This window comes from Podarcis melisellensis (assembly GCF_964234715.1).
Source record: "Podarcis melisellensis genome assembly, chromosome: Z".
In the NCBI taxonomy this organism is placed as follows: Eukaryota; Metazoa; Chordata; class Lepidosauria; order Squamata; family Lacertidae; genus Podarcis; species Podarcis melisellensis.
In genome coordinates, this window is record NC_138547.1 from 32813778 (window position 1) to 32831773 (window position 17996).

The 17996-nt window shown below is 45.8% G+C and overlaps 1 protein-coding gene across 2 annotated transcripts in view; it reads left to right on the top strand.

Annotated features, from left to right (window-relative positions):
* Positions 1 to 827: 827 nt before the first annotated feature.
* Positions 828 to 17996, top strand: part of XKRX (XK related X-linked) — a 39366-nt gene continuing 22197 nt past the window's right edge. Inside the window, exons 1-2 of one of the 2 annotated variants that reach the window (XM_081897646.1) lie at positions 828 to 984; positions 16761 to 17982. In XM_081897646.1, coding sequence (XP_081753772.1) covers positions 17621 to 17982 — 362 coding nt within the window. In that variant the 5' untranslated portion in view covers positions 828 to 984; positions 16761 to 17620. Of the gene's footprint in view, positions 985 to 16264; positions 17983 to 17996 lie in introns of those variants that run through there. The other variant, XM_081897645.1, reaches the window with a different exon arrangement.

Consider the following 17996-nt stretch of genomic DNA (forward strand, 5'->3'; position numbering starts at 1 on the left):
CAATATCAGCAACATATGGCCAAAGGTGCATACAAGCAGCTAAAAACAATTTTTGAAAAACATTACACCATACAACTGTTTACTTACTGCATGCAGAAAGGCCCAGAAATGTGATTTTGGAAGGATAGTTTTTTCAGTTTAAATGTTGATTGGCATCCACCTGTCTCTGGAGACAGTGGAAGAGCGCAACTTCGGGGCTGAAGTCGAACCGTTGGAGAGTTACAGCGCCTGCTGTGGCTGTAGAGACCGAAATGGGAGAGACATGCTTTGTTGTAGCAGGGGCAGTGAAGATGTCTGGTTGAGCTGATGCAGGTGTACCCTGGATTTGGATGTAGGCTCACATTAAATTGTAAACCAAACTAATTTCTTCCCCAAGCCTAACTGTGGTGCGCTAAAGTAGTATGTTGCATTACATTTATTAGTAACTTAGATGCAACTTGATGCTTGGTTGGTTTGCCTGCAACCAAGACTGCTCAATATATGATTAGAACAGGAGAAGTGGTGTTAGTTTCGCTAGTGACCTTTATTTGGCTGGCTGGCTGAGCAGGCATCAAGTTACATAGCTGGACCTCTTAGCTGGGAGCATTGAGATAAGCATCTCAAGTTCAACAGTCTCTCGTTTACACAAGTGTACAGCTATAATAATCCACTCTCAGGCTGATCCAGAGGAGCCTCATGAAAGCAAGCACAGTTGTTGTCAATTTACACTTGAGTAGTCAGCAGCAGATACCAACCATAGCTTCCTCGGGAGACCTGTTGTCTGGACCTTTGAACTGGCTTTGTGATGTGAGGCCGGGTTTCCATGGGAACAGTTGCCCAGGGATACGCTCCATGGTAGAATTTGCATCTTTAGGTGATAACAGAAGCTGCTTGGCTGTTAACCAGTTTAGATGAAAAAGAGAGAGAGCCTCTTTTTCATGTTCCACTGGTCATTCCTTAGAGGCAACCTGCTGTGGAATGGATTCAGAGATGAGACAGTCACATGTGACTATTTCTGGGGTATAGTTGGCTGTCTTCATGCAGGCATCCTTTTAAGACTTTTCAAACATTTTAAAGCATTTCCCCAGCACTCTCAAACATCTCTTGGTGTTTCTTGAAGATCGAAGACAGAGGACTGCTGATGACAGACAAGGCCTGCCCATTTGTTCTTGTGCCCGCTGAGACATCAAAAAACGAATGGGAAGAGCTCAGGTTTGTCAAAATTAACATGACAAAAAGGGAACAGGCTATGTCTGAAGTTGCCAGACCCTGGGTGCCTCTAAGGCAGGGATCAGCAAAGTTTTTCAGCAGGGGGCTGGTCCACTGTCCCTCAGACCTTGTGTGGGGGGCGGGGCGAACTATATTTTGAAGAAGAAGAAAAAAAGAATGAATTCCTATGCCCCACAAATGACCCAGAGATGCATTTTAAATGAAAGGACACATTCTACTCATGTAAAAACACGCTGATTCCTGGACCGTCTGTGGGCCGGATTTAGAAGGCAATTGGGCTGGATCCGGCCCCAGGGCCTTAGTTTGCTTACCCATGCTCTAAGACTAGCCCAAGATGCAGCAATTAAACCCGTGGACCATCTTCCACCACTTCATCTCAATGGCAGGGAAATGTCTCACCTGTTACATTTCTGCATGTCAGGCTGTCATTAAAGGGCAGGGCCCTTAAAAAAAAGAAAAGAAAAGAAAAGAAAAGAAAAAGAAAGAGAAAGTAAGGAAGTTAGCCATCTTTATTAGCAGCATTTACCAGGAAGTAAACTTCCTCTGAATGGTAGGACTTACTTCTGATGAAGCATGTTAACAAAGATCATGAAACTTTTGTGAACATCATTAATGCGGTACAAAAATTGAAAGAGAACAGTCGTTTTATACCCAGAACACACATTTTCATCAGTGTGCATTTTTCATTCAATTTACAAATGCAGGATGGAGGCGGCGGGGTGTTTATGTGATTTAAGCAACATTTCGGAATGAATGTCTCTATATCTTCACCCGAGTGATATTTATATTTATCAGTATGTATCGATGGCGTGCGGTGACATTTTTCATAGGGGAACAGTTAGGGCCAGAGGCACCAGCTTGCAAAGGAGGTTTTTTTTGGGGGGGGAGGGAGGATGATGTTGTTTCCTTGAGCATTGCGCCTCCTTCTCTAAGCCGGGCAGAAGCTGTGGGAAGGAGGCACCAGGGAAACATTAAGTCCCTCTTGCCCAATGACTGCACACCACTCTTTAGTAGGGCTTTCCCTATAGTCTATGCCACCATTTCATGGAATCATAGAATAGAATTGTAGAGTTGGAAGGGGCCACTGGGGGCCTCTAGTTCAACCCCCGTGCAATGCAGGAATCTTTTGCCCAATGTGGCGCTGGAACTCACAGCCCTGAGATTAAGAGCCTCATGCTCTTACTGACTGAGCTATTTTGGCCAAGCCACACCCACCTGCCTGACCTTTGCCATCAAGCATGACTTGCTTCTGATTACAGTGGTACCTCAGGTTAAGTACTTAATTCATTCCGGAGGCCCGTTCTTAACCTGAAACTGTTCTTGTCCTGAAGCACCACTTTAGCTGGTGCCGCGCTGCCGGAGCACAATTTCTGTTCTCATCCTGAAGCAAAGTTCTTAACCCGAGGTATTATTTCTGGGTTAGCGGAGTCTGTAACCTGAAGCGTATGTAACCCGAGGTACCACTGTATCTGCTCTTGTTATGAACTCGTGCTAGTTAGGGTACAAGACAAGCTACCAGCAGAAATTAAGGAGAATAAACAGCTTTTGAAGAATAACATTTAGCAATTTCCTTAAAACCCTTTTATTTAATTAAAATGCACCCAAGCTAGGATTGCACTTAGAAACACACACACACACACACACACACACACACACACACACATCCCTGTGCCTTGAAACAGCTGCACAAGGATGGGGACACTCAGTGCTATTTTTCTAGAAAAAGAGGTGCCGGAACTCACCACAAACACCTCCCTTGTTCTCTTAGAAGGGCAATGGCACCCACCTGGGGTGTGTCAGAACTGAGTTCCAGTGAGTTCTGGCTGGAAAAAAAGCCCTGGGGACACTCAACCCATCATCATTACGTAAAATAGTACCTGTTAGGATTTCAGGTTGTTGTATAGTTGTAAAAGACACAAGTGCTTGGCACAATCTCTTTAAATACTTGTGCCTTCTCCTCAGTGTTTCCTCCCTGCCCCCTTGCAAACTCTGGCTGGTCATGATAATAAAGCAGCGGAACTAATTGCATACAAACAAGAACAGACTGGCATCAGAAGGTAACTGTGGCCTGGCTAGTCACTGGGGAAGGAAATGGAAAGGCAGCTTTTGATAAGGGCTTGGGGTGCTGAAAGCGGAGATCTGCCTCTAGTCTGCTGAAGGTAGGAGGGAGAGAACAAGGGGCTTGGTTAAAGTTTAGCTTAGCCTTTTAGATGTGTTACAAGTAAGCATCAGATCCTGGTTTCTGTTGGCACAGGACCATTTGGCGCTAAGCAACGCTGCAAACTACAGTTCTCACTGTCCCCTTTTCTAAATTCGAGTGCTGTAGCTCAGTGGTACAGCACCTGCTTTGCATGCAGATGGTCCCAGGTTGAATCTCCAGGTAGGACTGATTGAGACTCCTGCCTGAAACCATACAGAGCCACTGTCTGTCAGTGTTGAGAATTCTGGGCTAGATGAACCAATGGTATGATTAGCAGCCTCCTATATAGACTCATTTAATGCAGGGATACAGAATGTGTGACTCTTCTGTTGTGGGACTACAGTTCCCATCATCCCTGGCCATTGGCAATGCTGGCTGGGGGGCTGATAGGAGTTGGTTCCCAACAACACTTGGAGGGCAAAGAATGACCCATCCCTGGCTGAAATCGTACCTTGAGCCAGAGAGGAAAGTTTTCATTTACTTGTGTTGCTTATTTTAATATCACATTTATACCTCACCTTTCCTTCAGGGAGCTTAAGGTGGCATACATTGTTCTCTTCCTCCCCATTTTATCTTCACAACAACCCTATGAGATAGGTTAGGCTGAGAGACTGTGACTGGTGTAAGATCATTCGGTGAGCTTCATGAATGAGTGGGAATTCAAACCCTGGTCTCCCAGAACAACCCCAGCACTCTCTTATTCTTATTTTTTCTAATTGAAGTTGTTCACTTTTTTATTTTACAAAAAGTAAACTGAACACAACTTACAAATACTGGCTTCTCACCGTGTACCTATCTGTTGTGGGGCTGCCAGCTGGCCAGAAAATAAAGTCTGGCCTGTTCTTGTCTCTTGCTGTTGAAAACCAACCTTAGCTTGCAAGGAAGAACTGCAGAAATCATCCACAGTGGGATTCAACATGACTACCTGTAGCTCAAAGACCTCAGGAGTGGCCCAAGCCATTTTGCTGCCTGAGGTAATGGGCAAGATGGTGCATTTCCCATGCCATGCACAAAATCTGATTAGACTGGTAGTTGAATCTTACTCCACAATTTGGTGATTGAATGAAGTCCTCTACCGCACCCTTGGACAGCAAGCAAGCTTAGGGGCTGCAGAGCAGAACACAGGGCACACATTTCTAACACTTTCCACCCCTTGAAATTTGCCACCTGAGGCAGCTACAACATGTTGCCTCATGGAAGGGCCAGCCCAGGAATTAAAGGGACAAGAGCAGAAGCCAACGCAAAGGTTGTAAGTCCTATGCAAGCAGGCTGTTAGATGACCCTTCTTCTAACAGGCAGAAAGTAGTTAGGTATTCTGTACCTATAAAACAATATTAAGAGACGGCATGTAAAGGGGAAAATGCTTACCTATCAGGGCATTACCTTCCTAAGAAAAACAATTGCTGAATATTTTCCTGTTGCATAGCTGTAAGAAGCCTATGAGCTCTTACCTGGGGCAGGGAGGAAACCCCAACTTTCTTCATGGGTGGTGCCCATTGGGACTGGTGGAGTGGAAGGCGGGAAGCCCAAACAGTAAGTAGAGTCACAGCAAATGAGAAGCAGAGTACATCAGTTTCAGTTTTCTCCGCATCTTCCATTCTGAATTCTACCAGAGCACTGCTGAGACTAAGGAAGAGGAAGCTGATAGGCTGTGTCACCCCTTGGACTGCTTGTTAAGTAAGAAGGCAGACAGGCAGGGTCTGGCTGAGGATAGACGGAGGTTAGTAGGGCAGTGCCCCATTTGTCCTAGGTGGCCAGCCTCCACTTGTATAGATTCTAAATCTATGCATACACATTAAGTGTACTGGAAGAAGCAAAGATCACCAGTGTCGAAGCAATGATTCTTCAACATCAACTTTGTTGGACTGGTCATGCTGTTTGGATGTCTGATTATTGTCTTCCAAAGCAACTATTCCAAACTTAAAAATGGAAAAAATAATTCCTGGTGGTCAACAAAGGAGGTTTAAGGTCTCTCTCAAGGCAAATCTAAAAAAAAAAAATCTAGTATAAACACTGACACCTGGGAAACACTGATCTGTGCGCACTCCAGTTGGAGAACAGCCTTTACGGAAGGTGTTGTGGACTTTGAAGATGCTCGAACTCAGGATGAAAGGGAGAAATGAGCTAAGAGGAAGGCACGTTTGGCAAACCCTCACCATGATCAACTTCCGCCTGGAAACCTATGTCCCCACTGTGGAAGGACATGTGGATCCAGAATTGGCCTCCACAGTCACTTACGGACTCACTGTTAAGACCATGTTCATGGAAAACAATCTTACTTGGCTATGAGTGATCACCCAGGAAGAAGAAGACTGAACACAAAGAGATGGCTGGCCTAGGCTCTTGTAGTGCTTCCAGCAAGCACCCCTTGCTAGCAGTCCTTACAAACTGTGCAGGCATCAAAGATGCCCCAGGAGGAGGCTACAGAGGCTGCTAGAATGCCTTCTGATCACAGTCATCCTTTGATCACAAAGGGTGCTGGTCAGGCCAGAAGCAAAAGTACACAGTGTGCATTAGCATGAATTGAAGACTCAAAACAATTAGCCAAATATGGTTGCCAGTGCTGCTTTCTCCCTACATGGCAGGTAAGCCAGCTCTGGCAGGGATGCTTCAGATACATTATCTTGGCTGGAAATCATAAGTACACCAGGCCTGACTCACTGTACCCATTTGCTGGCAGGTCTTGGTTTCCATTTCAAAATGGGGGTGGAGAGAAGGAGACGAGTGGGTGGGAGAGTTGCCAGTTTGTTTACTGCCCTCTGCATCATCTTTGTTTGCAAGGGATAAACAGTGATCATGCTTTTTTCCATGCTGCTGAGGGTAGCGGTGGGAAACCTTCACTGGTTAATTCCTGAATACCCTGTGTTCAAGGCACAAGCTCACTTTTTCTTTGACCTAAGTATGTGGCCGGCCTCTAGGTATTTTCAGGAACTCTATTCAGGAGTAGCATGCCTATGTTGTAAAATGCTTTTCTGAAATTTTAAGGAAGATGTTGCAGCAATTGCTGCTACAGAATCCTTTGGGACCGCCCTGCAGTTGGGGATTCCCAAACCTGCCCCTTGTAATCTGACCCAAATAGTGCCTCTGATTAACACTCCTGCTTTCTGATGCCAGCACAAGACAAGCTTACTGAAATTCCACCAAAAATTTGTGCAAAGTTCAGCTGGCAGGAAAATCCTCACTGCTTCATCCTATCCAGGTTCACTCAGAATAGGAGGAGGTCCTGTTGAATTCACTGGGGCTTACTCCTTAGTAAGTGTACATAGGATTACAGCCTCAAGCAATACCTAAAAAGATATGACCTGGAGGGTAGGCGAGAGATTTGCACATATGTACTTGATAAGGCTTGCCGATCAGAAGGTTGGAGGTTCAAATCCCCGTGATGGGGTGAGCTCCCGTTGTTCGGTCCCTGCTTCTGTCAACCTAGCAGTTCAAAAGCATGTCAAAGTGCAAGGAGATAAATAGGTACCGCTCTGGCGGGAAGGTAAACGACATTTCCGTGCGTTGCTCTGGTTCTCCAGAAGCAGCTTAGTCATGCTGGCCACATGACCCGGAAGCTGCACGCTGGCTCCCTCGGCCAGTAAATTGAGATGAGTCGTCCGTGCCTGGACCTAATGGTCAGGGGTCCCTTTACCTTTACTATTTGATAAGGAGAGCCTGTAGATTCAGACAAATGCCCCCACTCTTCATTGTGTGTTGTGAACCCAGTGTCATTCTTTTTTCCAGAAGCAGATCTGTGACCTGGGGTGGGGGGTATGGAGAAACAGCTGCTTCTAACAAGTTATGTTTCATGTCTGATGCACAGTAACTTCAAATGTCACTGTATACTGAGGCAAGTGTTTGCTTCAATCTATCTCTGAGTGTACATCTCACACCAATGCACAGTGCGAGTCTTTAGTGTAATCCATTGACTCATTTAAAATTGGCAGTGTCAACCCTTGATAGATAAACGAGGCTACCTCTCCCTGCTATGCCATGAAGAGGAGAGTTAAATTGCCACAAGTTTTTAAATTGCCTTGGCCTACAAACCCGGGAGTAAGTACAATTGAACCCCGTGACATCTGAGAAGAAATATACTGGATTGCACTGCTAATTTTGTAGTGCCAGGTTTTAGTCTTCTTTGTTTGCAACGGTTCTGGGATTTGCAAAAGAAGGGCCTTGCTCTGGAATCAATTACTCCAAAGGCCACCTTGTTTAGCATATTTTTTCCCTAAAAGTTGAAGCTGGATGCTCCAGTGTCTGGCCTTTGGAGGCTGCCTGCCTCTATAGCTGAAGATTCTAGTGGCAGTTTAGCTATGTGAATCATTCCATCAGTTCATTGTCTCTAGAGAGTATGAGAATTTAATTGTCTGAAAGGGCTCCTTGTAAAATCAAGCAGCAGGTACATATGCACAATTTTAAACAAATGCGCTTACAGAAACTGCAGGTGACGAAAACCACAATAGAGGCATTTCCTCTTCTTTCATACATAGGAAGAAAGCCTCTTCTAAGATGATGCCTGTTATATATATCTGCATCTTTTAAAATAGGGATAGTGAGCCTTTTCCCAATCCCACAGGTTGTTGAGAAAAAAGTGCTTGGAGTGGCGTATGCCTTTAACTGAGTAGCAGCCCTAATTCATAATTATGGATAGACCTGGATTCCATTTATCTAAGCTTTTTCAGAACGGCAACCCAAGTTGGTGGCCACCACAATACCTCGTGGCAGTAAGTTCCATAGGTTAATGGCCTAGCATGTGAAGAAATGCTTCCTTTTGTTAGTCCCGAGCCTACAGTCAATCAGCATCAGTGTGTGACTTCAAGTTAGAAATATGAGAGAGAGGAGGAAAATACATTTCCAGCTACACCATTCATAATGTTATAAGACTTATACTATGCTGCAAAGGTATAATGAATTTGGCCCTCCCCCCTATAGTTTTAAAAACCTTTTCTTAACTAATAGCTTCCTGTTGCCTTCAGAAAGCTCTTTTCCAGGCATTTGGCCTTGTCAAATCAAGCATTATCCACTGCTGAGCACAAATGGGTTTTTTTGCGGGCAGATTTAACACTGGTTTCTCTGTCTTCCCTTAGTCACCCATCTGCCTCCAGACCCAGAACTTTACTATATTTGGGAAAGGGACCATGTAAGTCTCTTGGCAGGGTTTACTGGTTTCCTCTTAGAGCCACGCTCTCTCCTGGGTCCTAACACAAACCAATCCAACAGTAAGGGAGCAGACAGCTGTACACTAAAGTCAGGTTGCTTGGGCCTTTAAGGGGATTTAAGTTACCTTCAGTTTTCTTCCAGTTATTGTCTCTTAGATGCTTTTCAGGGCAGGCAGGAGGGAGGCAAAATAAAGATGAATGGCAGGCAAGGGGATATTTAAACAAAAGACTAACTGCATATTTTGCAATCACGGGATTTTTTAGAAGTCCCCGCATCCACAAATAGACGAAATCATTCTGCATGAAAAGGAATCCTTTTTCAGAATAATTCCAGACAAACAGCAGCATAGGGAATAAGATAGTCTTCTTTTTTAAAAATAATAATTACCTGGAGCAAACAATAGGGTTAACAAATTAAAATTGCTCGGGATTGTAAACAGAGGGGGGTTGTATTTTTAAATAAATGAGCACTGGCCAAATCAATTTAAAATCAAATCAATTCAGAGAAACATTCTCTGCCCTCATCTTGAAGTTTCCAAGATGCAATGGGACTTATTTACGAAACTTGTTTGTTTGTTCATTTGTTTATTTAAATGATCTCTGGTTGATATGAAATAATGTGGGGTGGGGAATAAGGTACTCAAAATCCACTGCTGGCATGTTATTGATTTACTTTTCTACCAGCCACAAGGAGAAGAAGACCATATTAGGATAATGTTGTTGCCCTCTGTTCTATCCTGGGGCAGTCAGTTCCAAAGGTTCATGATGTAAACAGAGAGAAAACTTGAGCTTGGAAGATAAATACCAAATTGCTTGAAGCTTTGTGATAGTGAAGAGAAGGGTCCCTTCTATCTTCTCGCTTTGCTTTCACTATTTGCCTTTTATTCAGGGCAGGCCTGAAAGAACATGTCCACCAAAAACAGTTCTCCCAGCTGTGAATTTATTTATTACATGTGAATCAATGCCCACAGCCCTCCTGGTTTTGGTGCCTGTCTAGGACTACATATAGAGCTTGTTAGGCACCCAGCAGGGCCCAATTACAAGGCACAAGGGCTGTGTTTGGTCTGAAAAAACATGCCATATCCAGGCCCAAAGTGGGTGATAGGAACAATTCCAGCTGCCTTGTGTCCCAAAGTTGATTTATTTGTTGTGGTGTGATGACTGACCTTGCTATCGGCTCCCTGCCCCCATGGAATTAACCACCTTTGTTCCTTACCAAAGGTTTGTTTTCTGCCTGATTCATCTCTTCTTGTTACACATTGTCTTGAACAGAGGGTTCAAGGACTTCTCAACAAACCCCACAAGCCAGTTTTGGCAATCAGTCAGAAGTGTGTCCTGCCAAGCTTGCTGCATCATACTCCACTTGAACGTAAGAACATAGGAGTCCTGCTGGATCAGGCCCAAACTCTGTTCTCACAGTGGCCAGCCAGATACCCATAGGTAGCCTGCAGACAGAAGCTGAACACAACACCACTTGTGCTCCCCAGTATATTGCTTCCAACAGTGCAGGTAAAATATAGCCACCATGGTTAGCAGCCACTGGCAGCCTTATCTTCCAAGAATAATAGAATCGTAGAGTTGGAAGGGACCTGAAGGGTCACTTAGTCCAACCCCTTGAAATGCAGGAATCTCAGCTAAAGAATCCATGACAGATGGCCATCCAACCTCTGCTTAAAGACCTCCAAGGAAGCAGAGTCCACAACCTCCGAAAGGGGGTCCGTTCCACTGTTGAACAGCTCTTGCTGTCAGATAGTTTGTCCTGATGTTTGGCTGGAATCTCCTTTCTTGTAACTTGAAGCCAATGGAGCAATTTGTTGGACGCTACATTCTTGGCATAGTTTGAGTTCCAACAGATATTGGGGAAGTCGAAGTCACTCGTGACTACTCTGTCTCTCCTTTTTGAATGTTTGGTAATCTGCTCTAGGAAGGCGCCGTCCAGGTCATCAATCTGGCTTGGAGGTCTTTAGCGAACAGCCACACTTACGGTCACTGTTGTTTCACTCTCCTAGTTTCAATTTACTTTCTGTGCTCCAAGTCATGGATTTCTTCACAAGTGTACACATCCTTTACATATAATGTTGCTGCTTCTCCCTTTCTGTTTGGTCTATTCCTTTTGAACAGGTTATACCCCTCAATTCCTACATTCCAGTCATGAGTCTCATCCCACCAGGTTTCAGTAATGCCTACCAGGTCATACTTGCCATCCTATATTAAAAGTTCCAATTCATCTTGCTTGTTTCCTATACTCTGTAGAGTACAGTGGTACCTCGGGTTACAGATGCTTCAGGTTACAGACGCTTCAGGTTACAGACACTGCTAACCCAGAAATAGTACCTCGGGTTAAGAACTTTGCTTCAGGGTGAGAACAGAAATCATGTGGCGGCGACGCAGTGGCAGTGGGAGGCCCCATTAGCTAAAGTGGTACCTCAGGTTAAGAACAGACTTCCAGAACGAATTTAGCTCTTAACCTGAGGTACCACTGTATACTCATTTGTGTAGAGGCAACTGAGATCACGAGTAGTTCCCTCCAGCTGCTTCCTTCTTGTAGTTTCTTGCTCTTTAGCAAGTTTCTGGAGCACCACCTCAGTTTCCTGTGCATCTATGAAGCGATTATCCCCAGTACCAGGTGTTCTTCTGCCACCTGTAAAGTTGTCTCCCTCTCCCTCAAGATCCAGTTTAAAGCTCTCCTGATCAGGTCTGCGAAACTCTTAGCAAGCACGTTATTTGTCTAATCCACTGTTTAACTATGCACTATTTGAAGAAGTAATTTCTTTTGTCTGTCTTGAAATATTTAAGCCTGCAGCTTAAATACATGTCCCAAGGTCTAGTATTATGGGTGGGGGCGGGGGGCGGGACTTTTCTCCATCCACTTGTCCCATGACATGTTTAATTTTCTACATCTCAGTACTGTCTCCTCTTACTTGCCCTTTTTTTCTAAATTGAAAAGCTGCCGACTTTATGCATTATGCAACGTGAGCACTATGTTACTTCGGCATCAAACCTTGACTCAGCTACCTCCTCCAGGTTGGTAGCTTTGAATTCTCAGCCAGGAGTCACAGGTTGTGCGCATGTGAGTGTGTTCAATTAGTGTGATGCAAGAATTTCTGGTGCAAACCATGACAACTGCTCAGAAATTGTCAGATCTTGGAGGGGAAAAAAAGGCATTTCAGTTTTGAAATCAGTGATTAAAAATTAGTGCAGTTTTGAAAGGTTTCCAATTGTATCCAAGCACAGACAAAACCTGCACCTTCTTCTCAGGAACTATCATGCAAAATTTGCTTACAATATCTTAAACTTGGTTAAAATCAATACTGTACAGCTTTGAAAGGTTTAGTTCACCGTCTTGATTCAGAATAGTTTCCAAATGTATCCAAACATAGACAAAAAACCGTTTCCTTGATCAGGGGAACCACCATGCAAAATTTAGCTATGAGACAACTTTTCTGGATAAGGATTCAAATTATAAGAAAGGAAATTCCAACTGAACACCAAGAGTAACTTTTGGGCAGTAGGAGCTGTTCAACAGTGGAACAGACTCCCTTGGAAGCTGGTGGAGACTCCTTTCATGGAGGTTTTAATGCAGAGGCTGGATGGTAATCTGTCAGGGCTTCTTCAGTTGTGATGCCCGCATTGCAGGGGGCTGGACTAGATGACCCTTAGGGGCATTTTCAACTCTACAATTTATTTTATTTATTTATTTATTTATTTATTTACTTACTTACTTACTTACTTACTTACTTACTTACTCTAGTAGATGTATTTTATTAATATTTACCTAAATCTGTTCAGATGTATAGAGGTTCTGGCTGTTCTATATTGACTTGCCCATGTCCCCTATCTATACCACCCCACAGGAAGGCCCCCTCAGTAAAAAATGACCGGCTGTGGGCCTGCGCTCAACTCTTTGCTCAATATGATACCCAGTTCCTTCGAACGTTCCTCTTAAGTACTGGTTTCCAGACCCTTTGTTACCTTCCTCTGCACAGATTCCATAACTGGACAAAGTATTTCAGGTATGGTCTGACCAAGGAAGGATAGGGCATTGATATTACTTCCCTTGATCTGGACACTATACAGTGGATGCTTGGGTTGCAAACGTGATCTTTGCGGGAGGCAGCACCACATCTGCGCATGCGCAGGTTGCGATTCAGCGCTTCTGCACATGCGCGGCCGCTGAAACCCAGAAGTAACCCATTCCGGTACTTCCAGGTTTCGACGCATCCGTAACCCAAAAAAATGCAACCTAAAGCGTCTGTAACCCGAGGTATGACTGTACTTCTGTTGATGCAGCTTTTTTTGCTGCTGTATCACACTGTTGATTCATCTTGTTGTCTGCTAGGACCCCCTAGAACCTTTTCAGACATACTGTTGGCAATCCAGGTGAAGGACTTTACAGGTATCTCCCATCCTGTATTTGTGAAGCTGGTTTTTCCTGCCTAAGTGAAAAGCCTTTTGAAATTCATTTTGTTGGTTTGGGCCCAGTTCTCCAGTCTCTTAAGATCTCACCAACTTGGGGAACAACCAGCTCCTTCAGGTGGTCTCAGTGATTGAGCTGGGATATAAGAGTTCAGGCAACCCCTGAGATACCCTTGACCTACGTTGTTGTTCAGGGCTCCACAAATTAATACAAGAACCCTGAATCTGGCTCAGTAGTAGATGGTCAGGCAATGCAGCTGTTGGAACAATGGTGTATCTCTGCCAGAAGCTGTCAGCTGTCTGGCCACCACATTCTGCACCAGCTGGAGCTTCCAAGGCAGATCCAAGAGCAGCCCCACATAGAAAAACATTACAGCAATTCAGACTTGACCAGTGCATGGACTACAGTGGTCAGGGTATCCCAGAGCAGGAGTAGTCATAGTTGCAACCTATATGAAGATGGTAATAATAATAATAATAATAATAATAATAATAATAATAATAATAATAATAATTTTTTATTTATACCGTGCCCTTCCCGGTTCAAAAACCAGGCACAGGGCGGCTAACAACAAATTTAAAATGCTTAATTGTAAAAGCAGCATAAAATGCAGTATAAAAACATGGCTAACAATAAAATTCAAAATTCAGAAATCAATTTAGGGGAAATAAGCATTAGAATAATCCCCAAGGCTAGCTGGCTAAATTGGTCCTACTTGGGCCAGCGAGAAGGCCAGGGGAGAATTAGCTGTGGGATCTCAGAGCAGGTAATCTTCATAAAAGGGGAGAGGGAAGGAAGAGAAGGGAAATAAAAGATCAGGCTAAGTTCAAATTAAAGGCCAGGCGGAATAGCTCTGTCTTACAGGCCCAGCGGAAGGAGGTTAAATCCTGAAGGGCCCTAGTCTCATGGGACAGAGCATTCCACTGGGTCGGAGCCATCACTGAAAAGGCCCTGGCCCTGGTGGAGGATAGTCTGGCTTCCTTAGGGCCTGGGACCTCTAAACTATGGTTATTCATGGACCTTAAGGTCCTCTGCGGGACATACCAGGAGAGGCGGTCCTGTAAATATGAGGGTCCTAAGCCACAAAGAGCTTCAAAGGTCAAGACCAGCACCTTGAACCTGACCCAATTCTCCACCGGGAGCCAGTGCAACTGGTAAAGTACTTCTAGCCACAGAAGACACTTTGGCGTCTGGTGACAGAGACATACTTGGGCCTGGAGCATCAGCCCAGCCACATGATGGTTAAGAAGTGCAAGGGTTATGCAGTTGGGTCATCATGAGAGCACTGGGTGTATGGATTTCTGCAGCATCCCCTTTCACACACAGCTCTCTCTCAGCCTCAGTTCAGCAAATGGAAATAGCACTGAGACAGATGATTTCCTGTTTCACAACATCATGGCCAGATTTACACAACCACTTTGCAGCTTTTCTTCTTCTTCAAAAAATTGTGAAAACATCTCCCCCCCCCCCCAATTCCAACAGTAAGCATGTTTCTTTAGAGGTTAAGAAGGTCCATCCACATTCTACATTTAAAAGACTACCATAGGCAGTCATGGCTCCCCCCGCCCCCAAACCTGGGAAGTGTAGCTTGTTAAGGGTACTGAAAGTTGTTAGAAGACTCCCTATTAACTACAATTCCCAGAGTTCACTCTTAAACCACTTGGGAAAACGTAGCTCTGCGGCAGACACCAACTTTGATGGAGGACGCGGCAGTCAACAACTTCTAGTCGTGATGGCTGGTTACTGCTTCCAGTCCTGGTGGTGATATGCTTCTTAATTAGGCCATGTCCACATTCCTGTTTACTTTGTGTTTCTGAGGGCTGAGAAACATCAGTCTTCACCTGATGTTATCCAAAAGGCATGTGTATCTTGTGTTTTGTTAGAAAATACAACTGCTTGATGTGTTGTTTCTCAAACCCATTGGAGTCCCTAAGCCGTTCTGAAGTCATCTCTAGTCAAGGTGTGAACAGCTTTTCATAGAGCACATATATCCTCACCCCATCAACCTCTCCTGGAGCGTACAGAAATGAAGCTGATACTAACAAAGCTGTGCTGATGTGAACAGTTGCTGTGCGTGTGGGTGGGAAAGAGCTGTGAAACACAGTGGGGAAACACTAACTCAACCGAGCTCTAAGTGTGGTATAGAGGTTAGAGGAGTCAATTAGGGGTGGGGACCTGGATCCATTGAGCACACCTGGTCATTACTTCCTCCATGGGACATGTTTTTTGACAAGAGAGCCCTGCCCACTTGTCACTCACATGATGTTGCAGTGATGCCACGTGACCCATGACGCAGTTTGGAAGCAAAGAAACAGCATTTTGCATTGATGATCAGTTGGACAGGTGCCAGGCATTCTCATTTGGCCTGCGAGATTGTTCTGGCTAAGCTATATGCACCTGCCCCTACACCTGATATCCAGTGTGACATCAGATGTGGGGCAGGTAAAGATGTGGTTGGGCAGAAAGTGGACTTTGCAGGCCACTGCAAAACCTGCACGTGGGTTGAAATCAACACTCAGCAATGATGCCCACTGGTTCATTGTAGGGTCTGATGGGAAGAGTAAAATGGAGGAAAAACACATGTACACCACCTTGAACTTTTTGGAGGAAAGGTGGGGTGTAAATGTAATTAAAATGATGGTGACAACAACAACAACCAGTTGCTATGGAATAACACTGGGAGAGGTTTTATTATTGGGTGCAAAACAGGAAAAAAGATGCTATGACTCTCAGGCTGTGCACCCAATTACTGTTTACTCCAGTTCCAATGTGCTCTGGCATTTGAAGCCACACAGGTGTTTAGCCACAATCCACCTGTGTCCTTCAGTTTCTTGAGATGCCTTTTCTCTCAGCCATTCCACCCAGTTTGAACATGTAAGCCATGGCTAAGCTGAGGTGTGTACATTTCAGACATCCATTGCACACCCAGATTACAGCGTGCGCGCAGAGGGTGGCTTCATTGAAAAGGAGCTTCAGGAATTGCAGGCATGGGAAAACAAATCAGGCCATTTGCATCAGGTTAAGAAATTCATTTCCCCTCCCTGCAGTCTACAGCAAGATTAAATTGAGACATGAAAAGTCTCAGCCTAGCCTTGATCTGATGCAGCAGGCCTCCTGGCTCTCTTCTGCTTTTCTCTCCCACTTCAGTACTGATAATGTCCATAGGTGCACAAGCTAGAGGCTGAAAGGCACTCCCCCCCCCCATCTCCTTTAGCAGCAGTGTAGCAGTTAGAAATTCAACAGGTGAAACTTCTCCATCTCATGCCTATGCTGGGATAGCCACATCTGTTGAATTTCTGCCTGCAGCAATTAAAGGCACAGGTCAGGACCTCCGTCAGAAAGAAAGGGCGGCCGCTGGTTAAGTTACAACCCTACTGCTGATCAAGCGAGGAGTTGCAGATGGCGGCGTCTTAAGGAATGTAACTCTGCCCTGTAGCAGGCGTGCACTAGGACCCAGCGTTGCCGCCAACAGCGAGTGCAGACACACCTGTTTTCCAAGATAAGACCAAACAGACAGGGCGAGCGAGTGCGCAGGGGGCGAGACGGAGAAGGGGAGAAATCTCACGTCTGGCTCCCAATCGGGCTGAGCAAAGGGGCTCTTTCTGGCCAGCCTTTCCCTCTGCTTGCTCTGCCAATTCGCGCGCTTCGCGAAGCGCACGGATCGGTCGCTAGCAAGACAGCTGGAAGGAAGCGATCGCCGACGCCTCCAGCCCTTCGTCGTGGCATCTGGGCTGCTTCTCGCCCCCGCCCTCCGCTGCTGACTTCTTGTCGTTTTCTCTTTTTTCCCCTTCAGCGGAGCTGAGCTGGCCCGAAGACCCCCGACGGCGACAGCGCGCTCTGGCGGAGTGAGAGTGACTGCGGACGCCGCCGTCTTGTTCTCAGCGGAGAAGGGAGACACGCCTTCCTCAGTTAAAAAGCGAGGGACTTCGGGTTTCGCTGCGCTTTAGAGCCGGAGGGTGCTGGAACTCCCACGTGGCTTTTGGAGCGAAGGAAATAAAAAGCGGCTGTATCTGGGAAGACCCTCTTCGCCTTGAATCGGTCGCGAGGGACTCAGGACTTCTTTGGAGGCTGGAAACGCGAAGTCCCTCTGCAGGATCGATGCCGGAGAAGCCACCGGGATCAAGCCTGGGTTTCTTCGTGTGAATGTTCTTGACCTCATCGAAGCCTCCTTTCCCCCTCCGAGTCATCTGACTCGCTGATTTCTGGATCTGTCTAGGGTCGCCTTTGCGCTTGGCTTCCCGGTATTGTCTCTGGGAAAGAGCCATACTAAGTTTTCTGGCGTTTTGGAAGAACAGCCTCTGAAGACGCGCCCCGGTTGCCGTAGAAACTCGGTTGCCGGGGTCTCAGTTTTGCGCTTCTCTTCCCTTCCGCAAATGGGTGTGGGTGTAAAGGGGAAAGAACGCTGCTGGAGCTGGACCCCTTAATCGCCCGCTCTTCACTCCATATTGTAGGCTGGAGCCTGAAAAAAAGAGAAACTGTGCAGAGTGGTGCATGTGCTGGTTTGTTTGCAGTGACAGACTACCTGCTGGTGGAAAGAGACTGTTGTCTGTAAAAAGGAACTTGGGTCAAAATTACTGGTCGCCTCCTCTTTAGGGTCCCAAAGCCTCCATTGGAGGAGATCAGCTCTGGACTGGAGGGTCAGTGGGCCCCAGGATGGACACTGTGTGTAACATTTCCAGTGGAGAATGGTCAGACCAGGTCCTTCCCAGGGTGGCAGGGTACCGACCCCGCCACGTAGTGCGCAGAGTCGCATCCCAGACTGTGACCAAGGTGAACCCACCCATAGGGATCGCCTTTATCACCCTCCTCTACTGTGCAGAGATTTCTTCTGCCTGCGTTGTGAGCTATGCCTACAGCTGCTCCAATGATGTCTTCTGGCTCTCCCTGACTCTCCTCTTGATGCTGATACCTGCCGTCATGGACCAACTTACCCTCATCTTTGTGAACCGGGACCTGACTAGTGACCAGCCCTTTATCCTTTTCATGCATCTTGTGTTGCTGGGTCCTCTCATCAGGTGAGCCGTGCTAG